The sequence below is a fragment of the Neolamprologus multifasciatus genome, chromosome 2 (assembly GCF_963576455.1).
Source record: "Neolamprologus multifasciatus chromosome 2, fNeoMul1.2, whole genome shotgun sequence".
Lineage (NCBI taxonomy): Eukaryota > Metazoa > Chordata > Actinopteri > Cichliformes > Cichlidae > Neolamprologus > Neolamprologus multifasciatus.
Genome location: NC_140440.1, coordinates 6,837,780 through 6,855,310, shown reverse-complemented (window position 1 = coordinate 6,855,310; position 17,531 = coordinate 6,837,780). Strand labels below are relative to the sequence as shown.

The following is a 17,531-nucleotide window of genomic DNA, read 5'->3' as shown; positions in this document are numbered from 1 at the left end:
GATGGGAAATTTCAGCAATCACGACATGAACTTGTTTGTTTTAGACTTATGAGTTCATAAGTTGGTAAAATGTTTCCAGCACCACACATAGGGTGAAGTATTTTTTTTCTGAAAAACTAAAATCAATGCCAGAGAGGGTTAAAATAATTTAATGAAAATGTGAATTCCACACCAACCGCAGGAATAAAAAATTATTAGTAAGACAGCAGGAATAAATAAAAATAAGAGAAATGCATACAAAACAAGAAAAAGGCACACATGAGAGAACAGGTCACATGACAACACAGCATATTCTCTGCATTTTGTACCCACAGTTTGAACTAAATAACAGGTAACACATGTATTTATTCAACTTACAGACAATGGAAACAAACAGAAATCAGAGTGTAAAAATGTAAAACTTTTATTGAGGTAAACTTGAAGTGCCGAATTAGTCATGTTAGTTCAATTCAATTCACTTCAATATGTATAGCACCAAATGAAATGGTGTTTTTCTCAAAACCTTCACAATGTAAGGTTACGATCTTAAAGTAATAGGAGCAAGGTAAGCTTGCAGCGTATTACTTTAAGGTCTTAACCTTACAGTATTAAAAAGAAAACCCCAACAGACAAACTCTGAGCAAGCAATATGTAACAGTGGAGAGGAAAAACCAGGGGTGGAAGTAACGAATTACAAATACACTATTATAGACTGAAGATTTGGAGACAAAGAAGCCAAAATGGAGACAGAAGACAACACCGTCAACCGAGAAAACGATGTAGAAAAGATGGAGGACGAGTGCCTGTGTGGCCGTACCCGGAGGAATGGGTTTTTCATGTAGAGCGGGAGAAAAGGAGACAGCGTCCAGATGCAGTGCAAACTTTGACCTCTACAGTGATATCAGCTTACAAGACTTCAGCATCTAATCTAAAAAAAAAAAACAAATTGAGGTAAGAAGTCTTACAACTATACGTGTACGATATTGTTTTTTTATTTTTCATGTGTGTTAAGGTCATTAGTTTGGCTAAGATATTGTCACTGCTGTTGGTTAGCCTGATACAGTATTAAAGTAACACGGAGCTAGCTAACTTGTTTAATTATAATATAACATAATTGACCTACACTTCTTAGGAATGTTTTAGCTTATTTGGACAACCATCATCATTACAATAAATTAACTCTTGAGTCATTTAAAACTCAGAGGCCTAAAATCAGCTGGTCTATATTAAAAACAAAAATGGCACACACTGCTGAGTTGCATCTCAAATTAATCTTCCAGCTCACTGGAGCCGACTGATGGATCAGTATCATTGGCCAAATATAGGTCTATCATAGTGACATGGGTCTTAATCGGTAGGGTTATGTTTCCCAATGTGATTTTTTTTTTTTTACAGAACATAATGTGGATTGTTTTGATTTGTTGGCTCTATGGGCAGCATTTTTGTGTATGTTATCCCTTTTCTGAACTAGCCTGCAAAAGATTGAGAGGGTGTCACACATTTGACATGCTTGCCGGTTCTCTTGATGATCAAGGTAAATATGTGAGTAAAATTGGACACCTACCAATATGGTTGCAAATTTTGTGAATTTTCTTTAATAGACGGTTGAAAACGTGAGCAGACTCTTAATATTTAATAAGAAGATCCCTATTGTAGTCATAGTGGCCTTTGTTGCTGTATCTTACAAGTTGAGTCCCGCAGAAGTTGCATTCCTAAGGCTGTACCACCATGAAGCCACTGGTGAAAGCTTCAAACATCTTCCAGTCTGAGTCCACTTCCTTCATGGGAGGGCTGCTGCCAGTAATCCAACAACTACTGTCCAAACTTAGCAGGCTGGAGACATCAAGCAAGACATGCATGCCACTCATCAGAGTGCAGCATGGCCTTCAAAAGCATTTTGGACCGATGATGGAGGATCCAGAGTTGGCTGCAGCTGCAGTCCTCTTACCCAAGTTCAAGCCTTCCTGTACTGACAGAGCAGATGTAATGGAGGCTGGTATGCCAGATTTTTTTCAAAGAGTCATATGATCCCATTTTTGTGTATTATTACATTTGAACACATGTTTAAGTGAGTCTGTCACCTAATACATTGTAAGTTATTGATGGTGTGTCCTTAATATCAAACAATCCTTTTTGAGAATTAGCTGATTTTAAGTTTGTGTGTTCAGGAATAATCACTTAAATTTAAATAACAAAATTGTGTTATCTACTTGCAGCCTTGACATGCATCATACAACATCTTGAAACGATGGAGCATGAGAGTGAGGATCATGAAGATGAATTCTTCTCCAGACCAATCTCCAGAAGGCTGCAAATTGCAGTTGAGCTTGATGGTTATCTTGCTTGTGCCACAGACCCCATGGAGCTGCTGCACTCCTTCTCAGCCATCTCTCTTAAGCTGAACACAGCTCTGCTTGCTTCTGCTGCGTGTGAACAACTTTTTAGCTGTACTGGTTTACTCTTCACAGCCAAACAAAGCCAGATAGCCTCTGTCAATTTAGAAAAGCAGCTCTTGCTGAAACGGAACAAAAGGTTCTGATAGTGAAGTGTGACAGAAATGCTATTATGTGCGAGAGTTTAAGACACTTACTTGCCTGTTGTTCACAGTGTATTGGGAAGAGTTTAACTGTTCCATGCATGTTCAGAAACATTTTTGTCATTGTTTTAACAAACAACATTTCTGCTGTATATTTATATTTATTTACAAAACAAATTACCTTTCTATACCTTTTTAATCTGAGAAATGTGCTTTGAACATAAATATTTTATACTGATGAATCGAATCGAATGCCTGCTATAGGACCAGTCAAAGGATTTTCAAAAGTGACTCCATCAATTTAAAAGAGCCATTATAATTTTAAAACTAGCCAATTTAAAGTCTCCAATTAGTATTCTAGAAATGTTTTAAAATCGATATCACTATTTTTCCTACATTACAGAAACCTTGTTACTCGACTTGAAGGTTCAATATCTACAGCTTGTCCACCTCTGATTTAATATCAACAATTTCATCTTCAATTAATTTGCTATGTAATTCCATAATCATAAGAACTTCTTCATGTGTCCAGTTTTTACACAGGACTTCAAAAATCATCTGTCGAGGTTTGTGAACTTCTCTAAGGGGATTTTGGCAAATTCATCCTTGGTTTTAGCCCAGATTCTGTTGGTAAGCCTGTTGCAGATGACTGCATCTCTTTCCTAAGTGAAGAACGTGCCGAAACAGTTTCCAATCCGCATAACTAGTTTTTCTACACAGATTTCCACCAATATATTTATGTTTCTTGTGTTACGATTCAACTTATCAATATCTGTTACTAAAAATTCAAATATGTTTTTATCCTCTGAGTTGTCAGGTGGTGTGCTGGCTTCATGTTGAACGGAGAATTTCTTTAGCGTTGCATCATTTTCCAAAGCAGTTTCTGTTTCTGCAGAGCTGTCTAGCTCACCTGGAATTTGTTTATCTTCAGGAATTGGAGGAATTGATTGCTATGTGGGGCGTACACACTTTTTTTTTTTAAAGACTTTTCCTTGAACCCTACTGCCGCGTATAACTTTGAGAACTTTTTCCCTTGATGCAGCTGTTTTTCTGTCAGCAGAGGAGACTCAAGTGTAGTGTCCTGGCAAAGCCTCAGTTGTACACCTGCGGACTGCGAGCACAAGTCAATCATGTTCCCTAAAAAATTTAACGGTGTTTGATCTTAGCCCCGCCCACTTTGAGCAAAAAAATAAACTGAAGTGTTACTTAGCAGCAACCGGTGCGTGCGACCTCTGGCTGAATGCGTTCAGACAATGTGTGGGTTGTCTCCCCCCCTAAATTTAATCAAAGCCCAATAATAACTATCCGGTCTTTAAGTCTGACATCATTAGCCATGTCTGGGCCCAAACTCCGCTGCAGGTCCATATATCAAACAATCACTGAGAGTTAAAACTGTCTAAATTCTGTCATCTGTAATAAAATGATCAGTGTGGCTGCTCTACCAGGTGTAACAATTAGGTTAAACATCCTGGCATCCATGAAAACGGAATTTATTAAACTTAATGGAGTTAGAAGCAGTGTTGCCAACTTAGCGACTTTGTCGCTATATTTAGCGAGTTTTCAGACCCCCTAGCGACTTTTTTTCTTTAAAAAGTCGCTAAAAAAAGATGTGAAAGACATTACAAAAAACAATAATTGCTAAAAGAAATTTAATTTGTAGTTCTAAATAAATTCTAAATGCATTTAGCACGTTTTTTGCTCACTTTATGTCTCGTCCACGATGTTATTTCTCTCTCCAGCAGCGTAGGTTACAATTACATTAGCATGACCAATTATGCAAATTAGGCGATGACGTCATTTAGCGACTTCTAGCGACTTCTAGGACAACCAATAGCGATTTTCCTTACTGAGGAGTTGGCAACACTGGTTAGAAGTTAGCAGGAAGTTAGCTCGCTAGTTTCTATCTAAATATAATATAGCCTGTCCTGACTGAGAGATTTCTGAAACAAATTAAAACGTACAGCTCTGCTATCACATCCGACATAAATGAAGACAAAGTAAACAGCACTGACGTTTGTAGGGTTACTTTAGTTTGGCTAGCTGATATATAACAATGTGCTACGTGATCGCTAGCGACACAGCTATGTTAGCATAATATAAACAGTGAAGGTCGAGGATGAATGCTAACTTTATTCCACTCGATAAAAGTTGCCGTGAGGATTCTCGATGGTCAGGGACAAATGCAATCGCATGGCAGGATGCTGTAAACGGACCAAACTTAAGTCAGGAGAACAACTGAGATAATTCATCCACTGAGCTTTAAAATTAATAGCGGTAATAAAAACTGAGAGAGGGCGACAGTGATCACTGACTGTTTTTGGGGGCTTTTTGAGAATAAAAAGAACCGGATACAAAGCATTAAAACTTGTTAAAAACACAAAAAAAACTTATTTAACGCAGGGTAGTTTGGAAGCAGGATTCATCACGTCATCAATTCAAGACTGTTACTATAGTTACATTATACTGTTACTGCAATTACATTAGTAGCTGCTACTGCTACCACACTTGAAGTGTTGGTCCTTGGTGTGGATTAAGTCTGATGATTCAAAATAAATTGCAGTTCAAACTTTCATCTTCTGTCATCTTCTTAATTAAAATAGTCGCAAATATCAACATTTCTTCTCTATAGTGTCCAGATGTTTATAAATCCAGTGGACCAGATTGGTGTCAGAACCTAAACCACATAATCACATACTGGGCAGTTCTAGCATCACAGAATACTTCAAATACAAGAGTCATATATTAACATGTTAATGTGCACTAACTAATAACCCATTTGATATATTTCCATCTATATAAGTATGAGTTCAGAGTGCCCTCCGACCTACTATATCTTCTATATAAAAGTAAACCCCACAGTAATCACATTACTGCTGTAATGTGTAATCAAGCTAAGACGTCTTCTGTTCCAAAAACCAACAAAGTGGGATTTTCATGCAAGTGAGAAAGTCATACTCTTTAACAGAAGAGGATTAGGGCCACTGGAAAACAAAAAAAAGTGGGCACGTCAAAATAAATCTGAGGAAAAAGTCAGAATTCAGAGAAAAAAATCAGAATTCCGACTTTTTTCTTATAATTCTGACTTTTTTCTCAGAATTCTGACTTTTTTCTTATAATTCTGACTTATTTCTCAGAATTCTGACTTTTTCCTCAGAATTATTTTTTTCAGAATTCTGAGAAAAAAGTCAGACTTTAATCTCAGAATTCTGACTTTTTTTTTTCCATTGGCCCTAATCCTCCTCCGTACAACCCTTTACTTTAAAACAAAAGTAATACTTCATTTACCCCCTCAAGAACATTTATATTACTGTGTGTGTGCCCCCTTCATGATTTTAGCTTTTTGCATATTTGTCACCCTGATCATTTCACTGTAACGTCTCAGTTGAGGTAAAAAAAAAAAAATTAAGAAAGAAATGGAGCGTAAATGGCATCCAGGGGAGAGTTCAGGGAGAAAACCACTGCTGAGTATAAACAGCACAAACGCTCATCTCACATGTTTTGAAATGCTTCTGCATGATCCCCAAGACTTTAAGGAAAATATTCTGTAGACTGTTTGAAAAGACAAAAGTGGAACTATTTTGAATCCCATTACATCACACTAACAACATTTCATAAAAACAACATCATAGCAGCAGTCAAACATGGTGGTGGCAGTGGTACTAATGGTACTCAGGAGCCATAAATTCTGCTCTCAACTAGAAAATCCATCCATCAGTTCCTGTCCTGAAGCTCAAGCACACTGAGGTTAAGCAGCAGGACAAAGATCAGAAACACAGCAGGAAGTCCACCTCTGGGTGGCTCAGAAAAACAAAATGAAGGCATTAGAGTGGCTGAGTCAAAGTCCAGATTGACGATGCCAAGATGCCTTGGTGTGACTTTAAACAGGTCGGTCATGCTGGAAAACCCTTCAATGTGTATGAAATGAAAACAATTCTGCAAAGAATAGTGGGCTAAAATTCCTCCACAGCAATATGAAAGACGTATATTGTCAGTTATCAGAAACACCCAATTGCAGTTCTTGCTGCCAACTGTGGTGGAAAATTTAAAAAAAAATCTGTCTCTGCTGAGTTAACGGTAAAAATCTTTGTTCTAAATTTTGCTATTTTCCTTTATTATGGCCTGAATTGAATGAGTTGATTGATCTCTCGTTTGCTCAAGAAAAGAGATCTGCTGACGCGCAAAATTAATATTTGAACTTTAAAAATTAAGGAGAAATTAACTAGGTGTGAGGTGTAAATTTACATAAATTAAAATAGAAAACAGCAACTGACTGGACTAAATATGGAAGACAAAACCTGCCAAAATATAAAATAAATACAAAATGGTAAATGGTAAATGGCCTGTATTTGTACAGCGCTTTTACTAGTCCCCCCTAGGGACCCCAAAGCGCTTTACACACCAGTCATCCACCCATTCACACACACATTCACACACTGGTGGAGGCAGCTACAGTTGTAGCCACAGCTACCCTGGGGCAGACTGACAAAAATATATTCATACCAATTAAAATGTACAGCAAGTGCCATTAAATGCACAAAATGTAACAACTAAAGAATCATTAATTATATAGTGTGACATAACTGTTTTATTGTAAATTAATTTAGATTAGATCCTCTGTTTGTCTAAACATATTTATGTATTTATTTAGTTGTTTATTTAGGTGTACAATGATCCTCACTGTAAATGACACTTTTTTTCTTGTAAATTATAATGTTACTCTTGGATTTTTGTTTTTTCACTGTTTATTTAATTGTTTGTTGATACAATTGGGACTTCACTGTTGAACCTTTTTTCTCAGACTCATCCCTATTTTTTTGTTTTTCTTGTCTTTCAATCTACTGTCATATCAAAGTATCTGAAGAATAAAATAACACTATAATAATGTATGATTTTGTTCTCAATTCATAATCACTTTGTGATTTTAAATAACATATTTAATAAAGAGACATGTTAAAAATGAGGTAAAGATCAGTCAGACCTGGTAACAATGGTTTGGGTCACACATGTTTTTGTTTTGTTTTTTAAAGCTACCATCAAATTACTGGCATGTTTGCCAGCTTGTTGTAATACCTCCTGACTGACAGAGGGCGCTGTTGGATGTTTCCTGCGTGTGATACTGGGGTTTTTTTTCCGGTGGAAAACAACAACCTGTTAGAGGAGTTAACGCTGAAGAATAGGGGGCAGCATGTTTTCTACCGTGAAGGAAAGGGTTGGGGAGGTGCTGTTACCAGGGGACGAGTTCTCCTTCGAGGCCGAAGAGAACATTTCTCTGACGGTGCCAGTGAAGTCGGAGAAGGTGGTGTGCGGTCCGGGCCTGCGGCGCTGCGGTGACCGGCTAGTGGTGTGTAAGAGCGGCGTGCTGCGACACAAGGAGCCCAACGTGTTCTGGATCGATTCCCAACAGAGAAGGGTGAGAGAAATATTAGTAAGATAACGCCAGTGTGAGTTTCTGATAACCTAATTCATCGATAGACGCTGGTTTTCTGCTCTCTGGATGCTAATTTATCTCAGAAACCTAAAAGTGTGTTTCTCTCAGTGTTCAAGTATAACCCCGAATTCATCACAGCACCAAGCAGACCTCCGGAAGCTCTCATGTTTTGGTCTGAAACTTCCTCCTGCAGGTTAATTCATAAGTATAAAAAAAATTGAAATGGTGTTTGGCAGTGTCCAGTGGAAGTGCGCCGTAAAGCTCCGTCGGAATGTAAAGCAGTGCGTGCTGGGAGCTGATTATGTCTCTCTTTATCCTCAGTATGTCCCAGCTAAAGGAGAGAGCATCATCGGGATCGTCACCGCCAAATCTGGAGATGTCTTCAAGGTGGACTTCGGAGGGAGTGAGCAGGCGTCTCTGTCCTACCTGGCATTCGAAGGGGCGACCAAGAGGAACAGACCCAACGTCCAGGTATCCAAAATCAGACTGGAGTTTGGTGTGCAGGGAACTCTAAAGGAAATCAGCCTTTAGGTTAAAGAGAGCCACTGTAATGATTCCCCCTCTCTCCTCCCTGTGTGTTTGTGTGTCACCTGTACAGATGGGCGACCTGGTGTTTGCTCAGTTCCTCATAGCCAATAAGGACATGGAACCAGAGCTGGTGTGTATTGACAGCTCAGGACGAGCTAATGGGATGGGAGTGTTTGGAACAGGAGGTCTGCTATTCAGAGTCTCTCTTGGTCTCGTCAGAAGGTAACTGACACATGGCACCCTCTACAGCTAACATGACATCAGCATTTGTGTCTATAGTCTTTTTAACTCAGGCTAAACATTACTCTCCCCCCCCCCCCCCCCCCACCCAGGCTGCTGGCACCCCAAAGCAACATCCGCTCAGACCTTGAGCACCTCTTCCCGTGTGAGCTTGTGGTCGGGATGAACGGACGCATTTGGGTCAAATCGGCCAGCGTGCAGCAGACGCTGATCATCGCAAACCTGTTGCAGAGTGCCGAAACCATGACGGCCCAGCAGAGACAGCAGCTGTTCAGGAAGGTCCAGCAGGGGGCGTTCTAGACGACTTCTTGACTCCGGGACACCTACTGAACCAGCAGAGCCCACACTGTAGACCACTTCAGACCTGAGTCCAGGTGTAATGCTGCAGTGATGTCACTCCTGGGCTCTGTGATATCACACTGAGCATGGCTACAGCTGTTCAGTGTTTAAAGGATCATTACATGTTTTCACATGGAGCTCCAGTCTGAACGTTTTTGAAAAGCAGCTGTCAAAGAACCTGCCCACTCAAAAACCACAAACATGACAGACTCTCAAGATGAAAATAAATAAAACTAGATGAGGGTGAGGGGGGAATATTTAAAAAAAAATGTCTAATGTCAAAATTATAAATCTTCAGAAAAGTTGAGGATTGACCAGAGCGGTTCCTTCCTACAATCCTGGAGCAGTTTGGTAACAGTCTGTGCCTTTTTCACCACGTCACAAGGTAAAGTGATCCCTCAGAGATCTGCATATTAATATCTCAGATCCAGGACCAGAAAATTCCACTATTAATGAGATTGAGAATCTGTGATCAACTGGAGTGCTGATGAGGCAGGAATGGATCTAGAGCACATTACGGAGATCTGTAGAGGTTACAAAGAAGGGTCAACACTGTAAATACTAACTCTGTGCATACATTTGATTTATTTGCCAATAAAAGCCTTTAAAATGTATAAATTGTTTTGTTCTTTATGAGATGGCTGTAGCTCAGGTGGTAGAGCAGGTCATCTACTGATCGGAAGGTTGGTGGTTCGATCCCTGGCTTCCCCAGTCTGCATGCCAAATATCCTTGGGCAAGATACTAACCCCAAATTGCTCTCCGATGCATCCATCAGCATCACCAGTATGAATGTGTGTGTGAATGTTACTTAGAAAGCACTTAGAAAAATGTGCTGGTGTGAATGGGTGAATGTACAAGTTGTGTACAGCGCTTTGAGTGCTCAGAAAGAGTAGAAAAGCGCTATATAAGAACCAGTCCATTTACCAGATGGAGACATTTAAAAAAGCTGAAGCACAAATTTCTGACACTGTCAAAGCTTTTAGCCATGATTGTTTTCTTTTTTTATCGGCTCCAAGTCCAACATGAACAGCTTGGCTTCCTGATGGCAGACACAGCAGCAGCATAACTGAAGACACTGAGTGATAAAATTTATATTTTCATGATTCCTTTAGATTTTCAGATAGTCTGAAGTTGATAATTGTCCCCCTGTTGATGAACCCAAAGATGGGATCGGGATCAAAATTAAAAACTGAAGCATAACGTGCATTTATCAAATATGGATTTAATTTTTTACTTCTGGTTTTTAAAGGGGTTTAAATTTAAGTGTTAAGTAAAAAAAATGTTTTTAATTATTTTTTTATTCTAAATGACTGTGGGTGACCTGCAGCATCTGTGTTGACCACCAGGGGGCAGTGGAACACGGCAACACATAAAAACAAAGACAAAAGAAAATAATATTTAAAAAAGACCAAAGCAACTGTTTCATAGACAGTGATAAGAACACAGTTTCATGCTTGTTTACTGCATTAATATTATCTCATAAATTCACAGGAATATTAATGCTGTTCTGCAGCTTATAGATCTTTATCTGCTGTTGTCTGTCACCTCTCCCTCTGATAACATCTCTGACTGGAGCTCACTTGGTCGAGTTTGAATAGAAGAGAAACGATGCACCAAATGCCTCTTCTGCTATTGTGCTCTCAGATAATGAACCACAACCTGCAAAGGCAGTTGGTGACCATGACATAAGGAAGTAACCACCAACTTCCTTATCCTCCCTTATCTCTGACACATGTCTGATGAGGGCTTAACACAGTGCAGTGATGATCTCAAACATTCATCACTTTCTAAAAACGATTCTCCAGTTTTTTCATTTAGGAAATTCAAGCCTCCTCACTTAGTCTGGTTTCACATGTGGGTGTATGGAGGTCGCTTCCCTTATATCAGGCTTGTTTCGTATCTTCTGTTTGAGGAAAGAACAGATGAAATGTGCACCTGTCACCTCAGTTTGTCAACGACTTGTCACTTTTAAAATCTCGGGTGTGTTTCAGTAAGATTTCAGATAATGTTGAAAGCCTTTTTCATGTTCTTTGAATGAGTCAGGTTTATCTCTTATCTGAAGATTAGTTGCCAAACTAGAAACTTTTCTGCATCCCAGAGCCCCAGCGGCATGAGACATTTGTTTAATTCAAACCAAACTCAGACTGGCAAACACCTTGACTCTTGTTCTTTCCCCGAGAAGCCACATTAGGGTATCGAAGTTATAGGAAAACAATTTTATTCCAAAACAAAGGTGAGCAGAGCAGCTTGAGGACTGGTTTTAAACAGTTGTTAATGACAGTGAGCCAGGGTCAAATTTGAGGAAGCCGGTCGGTTTCAGGCTGATGATCAGCACTCGTAGCACCACAATGACACTGCTTCTTCACAGAAAATGAAAAACTATTAAATGCTTATAGGTAGTCTGTTATATGGTGATTGATACCTTTATTTGGTTTTGTCAATTGTAATGAAACATCATCAGGGAGCACAAATTGACACCTGATTCTTCAGACAGGAGATATTTCTCATGATAGTAAGGCTGCAGACATGAAGATGCTATGAGAAGTAATGCACAAGAAGATGCAACTGACATGCATTGAGTGGAACGTTCCAGATCACTGCAACTGTATGCAAAACCTTTGTACCTACTTGGAAAGTCAAATATGTGACTGAACAGGTAAGGACAGCATTATGGGAACTTGCGAGAAAATATAGCAGAAATCTCAGGGTTGAGTTTAAGAGTAAGTTCTGCATTTGAGGTCAATATATGGTGCCCCATTTGCCCTTGACCTCCTTAATAGAATACAAATTTGAAGAAATTTGTATTGCATTCAGTATTTAAAAGTCCTTAACTGTGATTTTGTTATTTTTTGTATTTCTTAAGTTTTAGTTATTTCGATTTTATTTTTTGTAGAGACAGCAGAAGTTCGGAGTCCTGAAACAGCGAAGAGCTGCAGGGACTCTGGTCCTTCAGCAGGGGTGTGCTGTTTCATCAAGATCCCAAAAGGTTGATTCTGTTCATCTGGACTTATATTTTTCAGTGGGAGAATCGTTTTGTCACTCATCCAAGTGACTTCTTCAGTCTCAGCTGACTGCAGGTTTCTTCAGCCTTATAAACAGTACATTTGCACAATGACTGAAACTAGCCCACTGAATGAACAATGGGCTGTGACTTCAGTTTGTTTCATGGAGACTTTAGCAATCATAAAACCTCCAGGTCTGAAAATACCTCAAACTCTTCCAAACTTTCTCTTATCACTACATACACTACACATTAGGGTATCGAAGTTATAGGAAAACAACTTTATTCCAAAACAAAGGCTCTCATGTTTTGGTCTGAAACTTCCTCCTGCAGGTTAATTCATAAGTATAGAAAAATTGAATTGGAGTCTGGCAGTGTCCAGTGGAAGTGCGCAGTAAAGCGGTGTCGGAATGTAAAGCAGTGCGTGCTGGGAGCTGATTATGTCTCTCTTTATCCTCAGTATGTCCCAGCTAAAGGAGAGAGCATCATCGGGATCGTCACCGCCAAATCTGGAGATGTCTTCAAGGTGGACTTCGGAGGGAGTGAGCAGGCGTCTCTGTCCTACCTGGCATTTGAAGGGGCGACCAAGAGGAACAGACCCAACGTCCAGGTATCCAAAATCAGACTGGAGTTTGGTGTGCAGGGAACTCTAAAGGAAATCAGCCTTTAGGTTAAAGAGAGCCACTGTAATGATTCCCCCTCTCTCCTCCCTGTGTGTTTGTGTGTCACCTGTACAGATGGGCGACCTGGTGTTTGCTCAGTTCCTCATAGCCAATAAGGACATGGAACCAGAGCTGGTGTGTATTGACAGCTCAGGACGAGCTAATGGGATGGGAGTGTTTGGAACAGGAGGTCTGCTATTCAGAGTCTCTCTTGGTCTCGTCAGAAGGTAACTGACACATGGCACCCTCTATAGCTAACATGACATCAGCATTTGTGTCTATAGTCTTTTTAACTCAGGCTAAACATTACTCCCCCCCCCCCCCCCCCCCCCCAGGCTGCTGGCACCCCAAAGCAACATCCGCTCAGACCTTGAGCACCTCTTCCCGTGTGAGCTTGTGGTCGGGATGAACGGACGCATTTGGGTCAAATCGGCCAGCGTGCAGCAGACGCTGATCATCGCAAACCTGTTGCAGAGTGCCGAAACCATGACGGCCCAGCAGAGACAGCAGCTGTTCAGGAAGGTCCAGCAGGGGGCGTTCTAGACGACTTCTTGACTCCGGGACACCTACTGAACCAGCAGAGCCCACACTGTAGACCACTTCAGACCTGAGTCCAGGTGTAATGCTGCAGTGATGTCACTCCTGGGCTCTGTGATATCACACTGAGCATGGCTACAGCTGTTCAGTGTTTAAAGGATCATTACATGTTTTCACATGGAGCTCCAGTCTGGACGTTTTTGAAAAGCAGCTGTCAAATGGGTGAATGTACAAGTTGTGTACAGCGCTTTGAGTGCTCAGAAAGAGTAGAAAAGCGCTATATAAGAACCAGTCCATTTACCAGATGGAGACATTTAAAAAAGCTGAAGCACAAATTTCTGACACTGTCAAAACTTTTAGCCATGATTGTTTTCTTTTTTTATCGGCTCCAAGTCCAACATGAACAGCTTGGCTTCCTGATGGCAGACACAGCAGCAGCATAACTGGAGACACTGAGTGATAAAATTTATATTTTCATGATTGCTTTAGATTTTCAGATAGTCTGAAGTTGATAATTGTCCCCCTGTTGATGAACCCAAAGATGGGATCGGGATCAAAATTAAAAACTGAAGCATAACGTGCATTTATCAAATATGGATTTAATTTTTTACTTCTGGTTTTTAAAGGGGTTTAAATTTAAGTGTTAAGTAAAAAAAATGTTTTTAATTATTTTTTTATTCTAAATGACTGTGGGTGACCTGCAGCATCTGTGTTGACCACCAGGGGGCAGTGGAACACGGCAACACATAAAAACAAAGACAAAAGAAAATAATATTTAAAAAAGACCAAAGCAACTGTTTCATAGACAGTGATAAGAACACAGTTTCATGCTTGTTTACTGCATTAATATTATCTCATAAATTCACAGGAATATTAATGCTGTTCTGCAGCTTATAGATCTTTATCTGCTGTTGTCTGTCAACTCTCCCTCTGATAACATCTCTGACTGGAGCTCACTTGGTCGAGTTTGAATAGAAGAGAAACGATGCACCAAATGCCTCTTCTGCTATTGTGCTCTCAGATAATGAACCACAACCTGCAAAGGCAGTTGGTGACCATGACATAAGGAAGTAACCACCAACTTCCTTATCCTCCCTTATCTCTGACACATGTCTGATGAGGGCTTAACACAGTGCAGTGATGATCTCAAACATTCATCACTTTCTAAAAATGATTCTCCAGTTTTTTCATTTAGGAAATTCAAGCCTCCTCACTTCGTCTGGTTTCACATGTGGGTGTATGGAGGTCGCTTCCCTTATATCAGGCTTGTTTCGTATCTTCTGTTTGGGGAAAGAACAGATTAAATTTGCACCTGTCACCTCAGTTTGTCAACTACGGAAGCGTAGAGCTGCCACCCAGGCAAAAGAAAAATACAAGTGTATCACGTTATAACGTGAAAAGTTTATTGTTCTAACAAGATACTTTTCCTGTTTGTACAATATACTTTTCACGTTTGAACAACATAATATCACGTTATTACAATATAATATTTATATTGTACGAACGTGATAATTATATTGTACGAACGTGATAATTATATTGTACGAACGTGATAATTATGTATATTGTAATAACGTGATATTATGTTGTTCAAACGTGAAAGGTATATTGTACAAACATGATAGTATATTGTACAAACATGATAGTATATTGTACAAACAGGAAAAGTATCTTGTTAGAACAATAAACTTTTCACGTTATAACGTGATACACTTGTATTTTTCTTTAGCCTGGGTGGTAGCTCTACGCTTCCGTAGTCAACGACTTGTCACTTTTAAAATCTCGGGTGTGTTTCAGTAAGATTTCAGATAATGTTGAAAGCCTTTTTCATGTTCTTTGAATGAGTCAGGTTTATCTCTTATCTGAAGATTAGTTGCCAAACTAGAAACTTTTCTGCATCCCAGAGCCCCAGCGGCATGAGACATTCGTTTAATTCAAACCAAACTCAGACTGGCAAACACCTTGACTCTTGTTCTTTCCCCGAGAAGCCACATTAGGGTATCGAAGTTATAGGAAAACAACTTTATTCCAAAACAAAGGTGAGCAGAGCAGCTTGAGGACTGGTTTTAAACAGTTGTTATTGACAGTGAGCCAGGGTCAAATTTGAGGAAGCCGGTCGGTTTCAGGCTGATGATCAGCACTCGTAGCACCACAATGACACTGCTTCTTCACAGAAAATGAAAAACTATTAAATGCTTATAGGTAGTCTGTTATATGGTGATTGATACCTTTATTTGGTTTTGTCAATTGTAATGAAACATCATCAGGGAGCACAAATTGACACCTGATTCTTCAGACAGGAGATATTTCTCATGATAGTAAGGCTGCAGACATGAAGATGCTATGAGAAGTAATGCACAAGAAGATGCAACTGACATGCATTGAGTGGAACGTTCCAGATCACTGCAACTGTATGCAAAACCTTTGTACCTACTTGGAAAGTCAAATATGTGACTGAACAGGTAAGGACAGCATTATGGGAACTTGCGAACTCAGGGTTGCGTTTAAGAGTAAGTTCTGCATTTGAGGTCAATATATGGTGCCCCATTTGCCCTTGACCTCCTTAATAGAATACAAATTTGAAGAAATTTGTATTGCATTCAGTATTTAAAAGTCCTTAACTGTGATTTAGTTATTTTTTGTATTTCTTAAGTTTTAGTTATTTAGATTTTATTTTTTGTAGAGACAGCAGAAGTTCGGAGTCCTGAAACAGCGAAGAGCTGCAGGGACTCTGGTCCTTCAGCAAGGGTGTGCTGTTTCATCAAGATCCCAAAAGGTTGATTCTGTTCATCTGGACTTATATTTTTCAGTGGGAGAATCGTTTTGTCACTCATCCAAGTGACTTCTTCAGTCTCAGCTGACTGCAGGTTTCTTCAGCCTTATAAACAGTACATTTGCACAATGACTGAAACTAGCCCACTGAACGAACAATGGGCTGTGACTTCAGTTTGTTTCATGGAGACTTTAGCAATCATCAAACCTCCAGGTCTGAAAATACCTCAAACTCTTCCAAACTTTCTCTTATGACTACATTCAGTAAACTCACTCTGATCAACACGCTGATAATAAAAGTGTTTGGTTGTAAATCCTGTTTGAAAACCACCTTAAACTTCCCGCTGACACTCCCAGTGTCATCTGGAAAGGTATATTACAGTCCTACCATTAGCTCCGCTCATTTACTCAGAGCAGTGCTGGACAAATCTCACACTTAGATGTGACATCAGTCACTCCTTATATAGGTCTTATCACATATCACATGACCACATGCTGAGTCCATCCATGCTGGTGCTCTGTTGGTGTAGAAATCGGTTGTTTTAAATGTTTCCAATTAGATTTTTTTTTTCTCTAGTCGGACACTTAATTTATTTAAAATGCTGTCTGCAATACTGTTCTTGATGACCCTGATGAAAGGGACAGGCTGAAACTCTTTGGTCAAGTCATAAAGCTCTTCTTTATACTACATGACTTGGTGGAACTTCATTCTCCATCAAAGGTGTCAGAGCAGCATTATGTATAAACAATACAATATTAGATTATCAAAATGTTCCATGTTATTTTCAGTAATTATCTCACTATAATAGTATCCAGAACTTTAAGAACTCATTTGTGAAATGATCTGATGGATTTTAATCCAGTCCTGTGACCAGCATGAAATGCAGTAATGAAATTAAGAAAGAATCATTGCATTCAATTATGTCTTAGATGCAGCAACTGTCAGTTAGTTCCTAATGAATTAAAGTAGCTATGCTGTATTTCAGCATATGGCACATCTTTTTGAAATGTTTTTTTAAAATATAAGAGTGGAATCTAAGGTAACCTTTGAATATTTAACAGCATTTTTTTTAACTGTTTTCCATCAGTGTAGATACTTGGGTGAACACGTTGTGCTCATTCTGAAAGAACATAGTCACTGATTTCTGTTTATTCAGAATAAAATATGAATGATTTTGGCACTTTTTGAATACTGAATGTTAATTTGGCAGCAATTTGTTCAAGGTCTTTAATGTGTAAATATAGCACTGGGTCATCAGCATACATCAAGGTTTTAACACCATCACACAGATGAAAATCATATTTACTAAATTGTTTATAGTGAACAGCAATGGTCCTAAGATTGAGCCTTGTGGTACTCCCATAGTACAGGCTCTCAATGATGATATTTTCAGTTTTATCCTGAAACACTGAAAGCAGTAAGATAAGCAGGAGTCAGGACTGAATCCAGTTTGTTGGCATTGATAGACAGATGGAGTTAGATGTGGAGCAGTAAGCTCGAAAACCAA

General features: G+C 39.3%; 2 protein-coding genes and 1 long non-coding RNA gene across 3 annotated transcripts; all 3 read left to right on the top strand.

The window, feature by feature from the left end:
• Window positions 1-684: 684 nt before the first annotated feature.
• Window positions 685-3,487, top strand: LOC146523902 (uncharacterized). Its single transcript, XR_014876222.1, has 2 exons — window positions 685-1,975; window positions 2,196-3,487. It is a non-coding gene; the product is annotated as an uncharacterized LOC146523902 (long non-coding RNA).
• Window positions 3,488-7,623: 4,136 nt separating this feature from the next.
• Window positions 7,624-9,668, top strand: LOC146523901 (exosome complex component RRP40-like). The gene is made up of 4 exons (XM_085173269.1): window positions 7,624-7,925; window positions 8,265-8,414; window positions 8,542-8,693; window positions 8,804-9,668. Exons 1-4 carry the CDS (start codon window positions 7,701-7,703, stop codon window positions 9,009-9,011), a joined length of 735 nt encoding a protein of 244 aa, XP_085029395.1. The 5' UTR covers window positions 7,624-7,700; the 3' UTR covers window positions 9,012-9,668.
• LOC146523900 (exosome complex component RRP40-like) lies at window positions 7,936-13,461 on the top strand. The gene is made up of 4 exons (XM_085173281.1): window positions 7,936-8,136; window positions 12,386-12,662; window positions 12,790-12,941; window positions 13,050-13,461. The coding sequence occupies exons 1-4, from the start codon at window positions 8,108-8,110 to the stop codon at window positions 13,255-13,257; spliced, it is 666 nt and encodes a 221-aa protein (XP_085029407.1). The 5' UTR covers window positions 7,936-8,107; the 3' UTR covers window positions 13,258-13,461.
• Window positions 13,462-17,531: the final 4,070 nt, after the last annotated feature.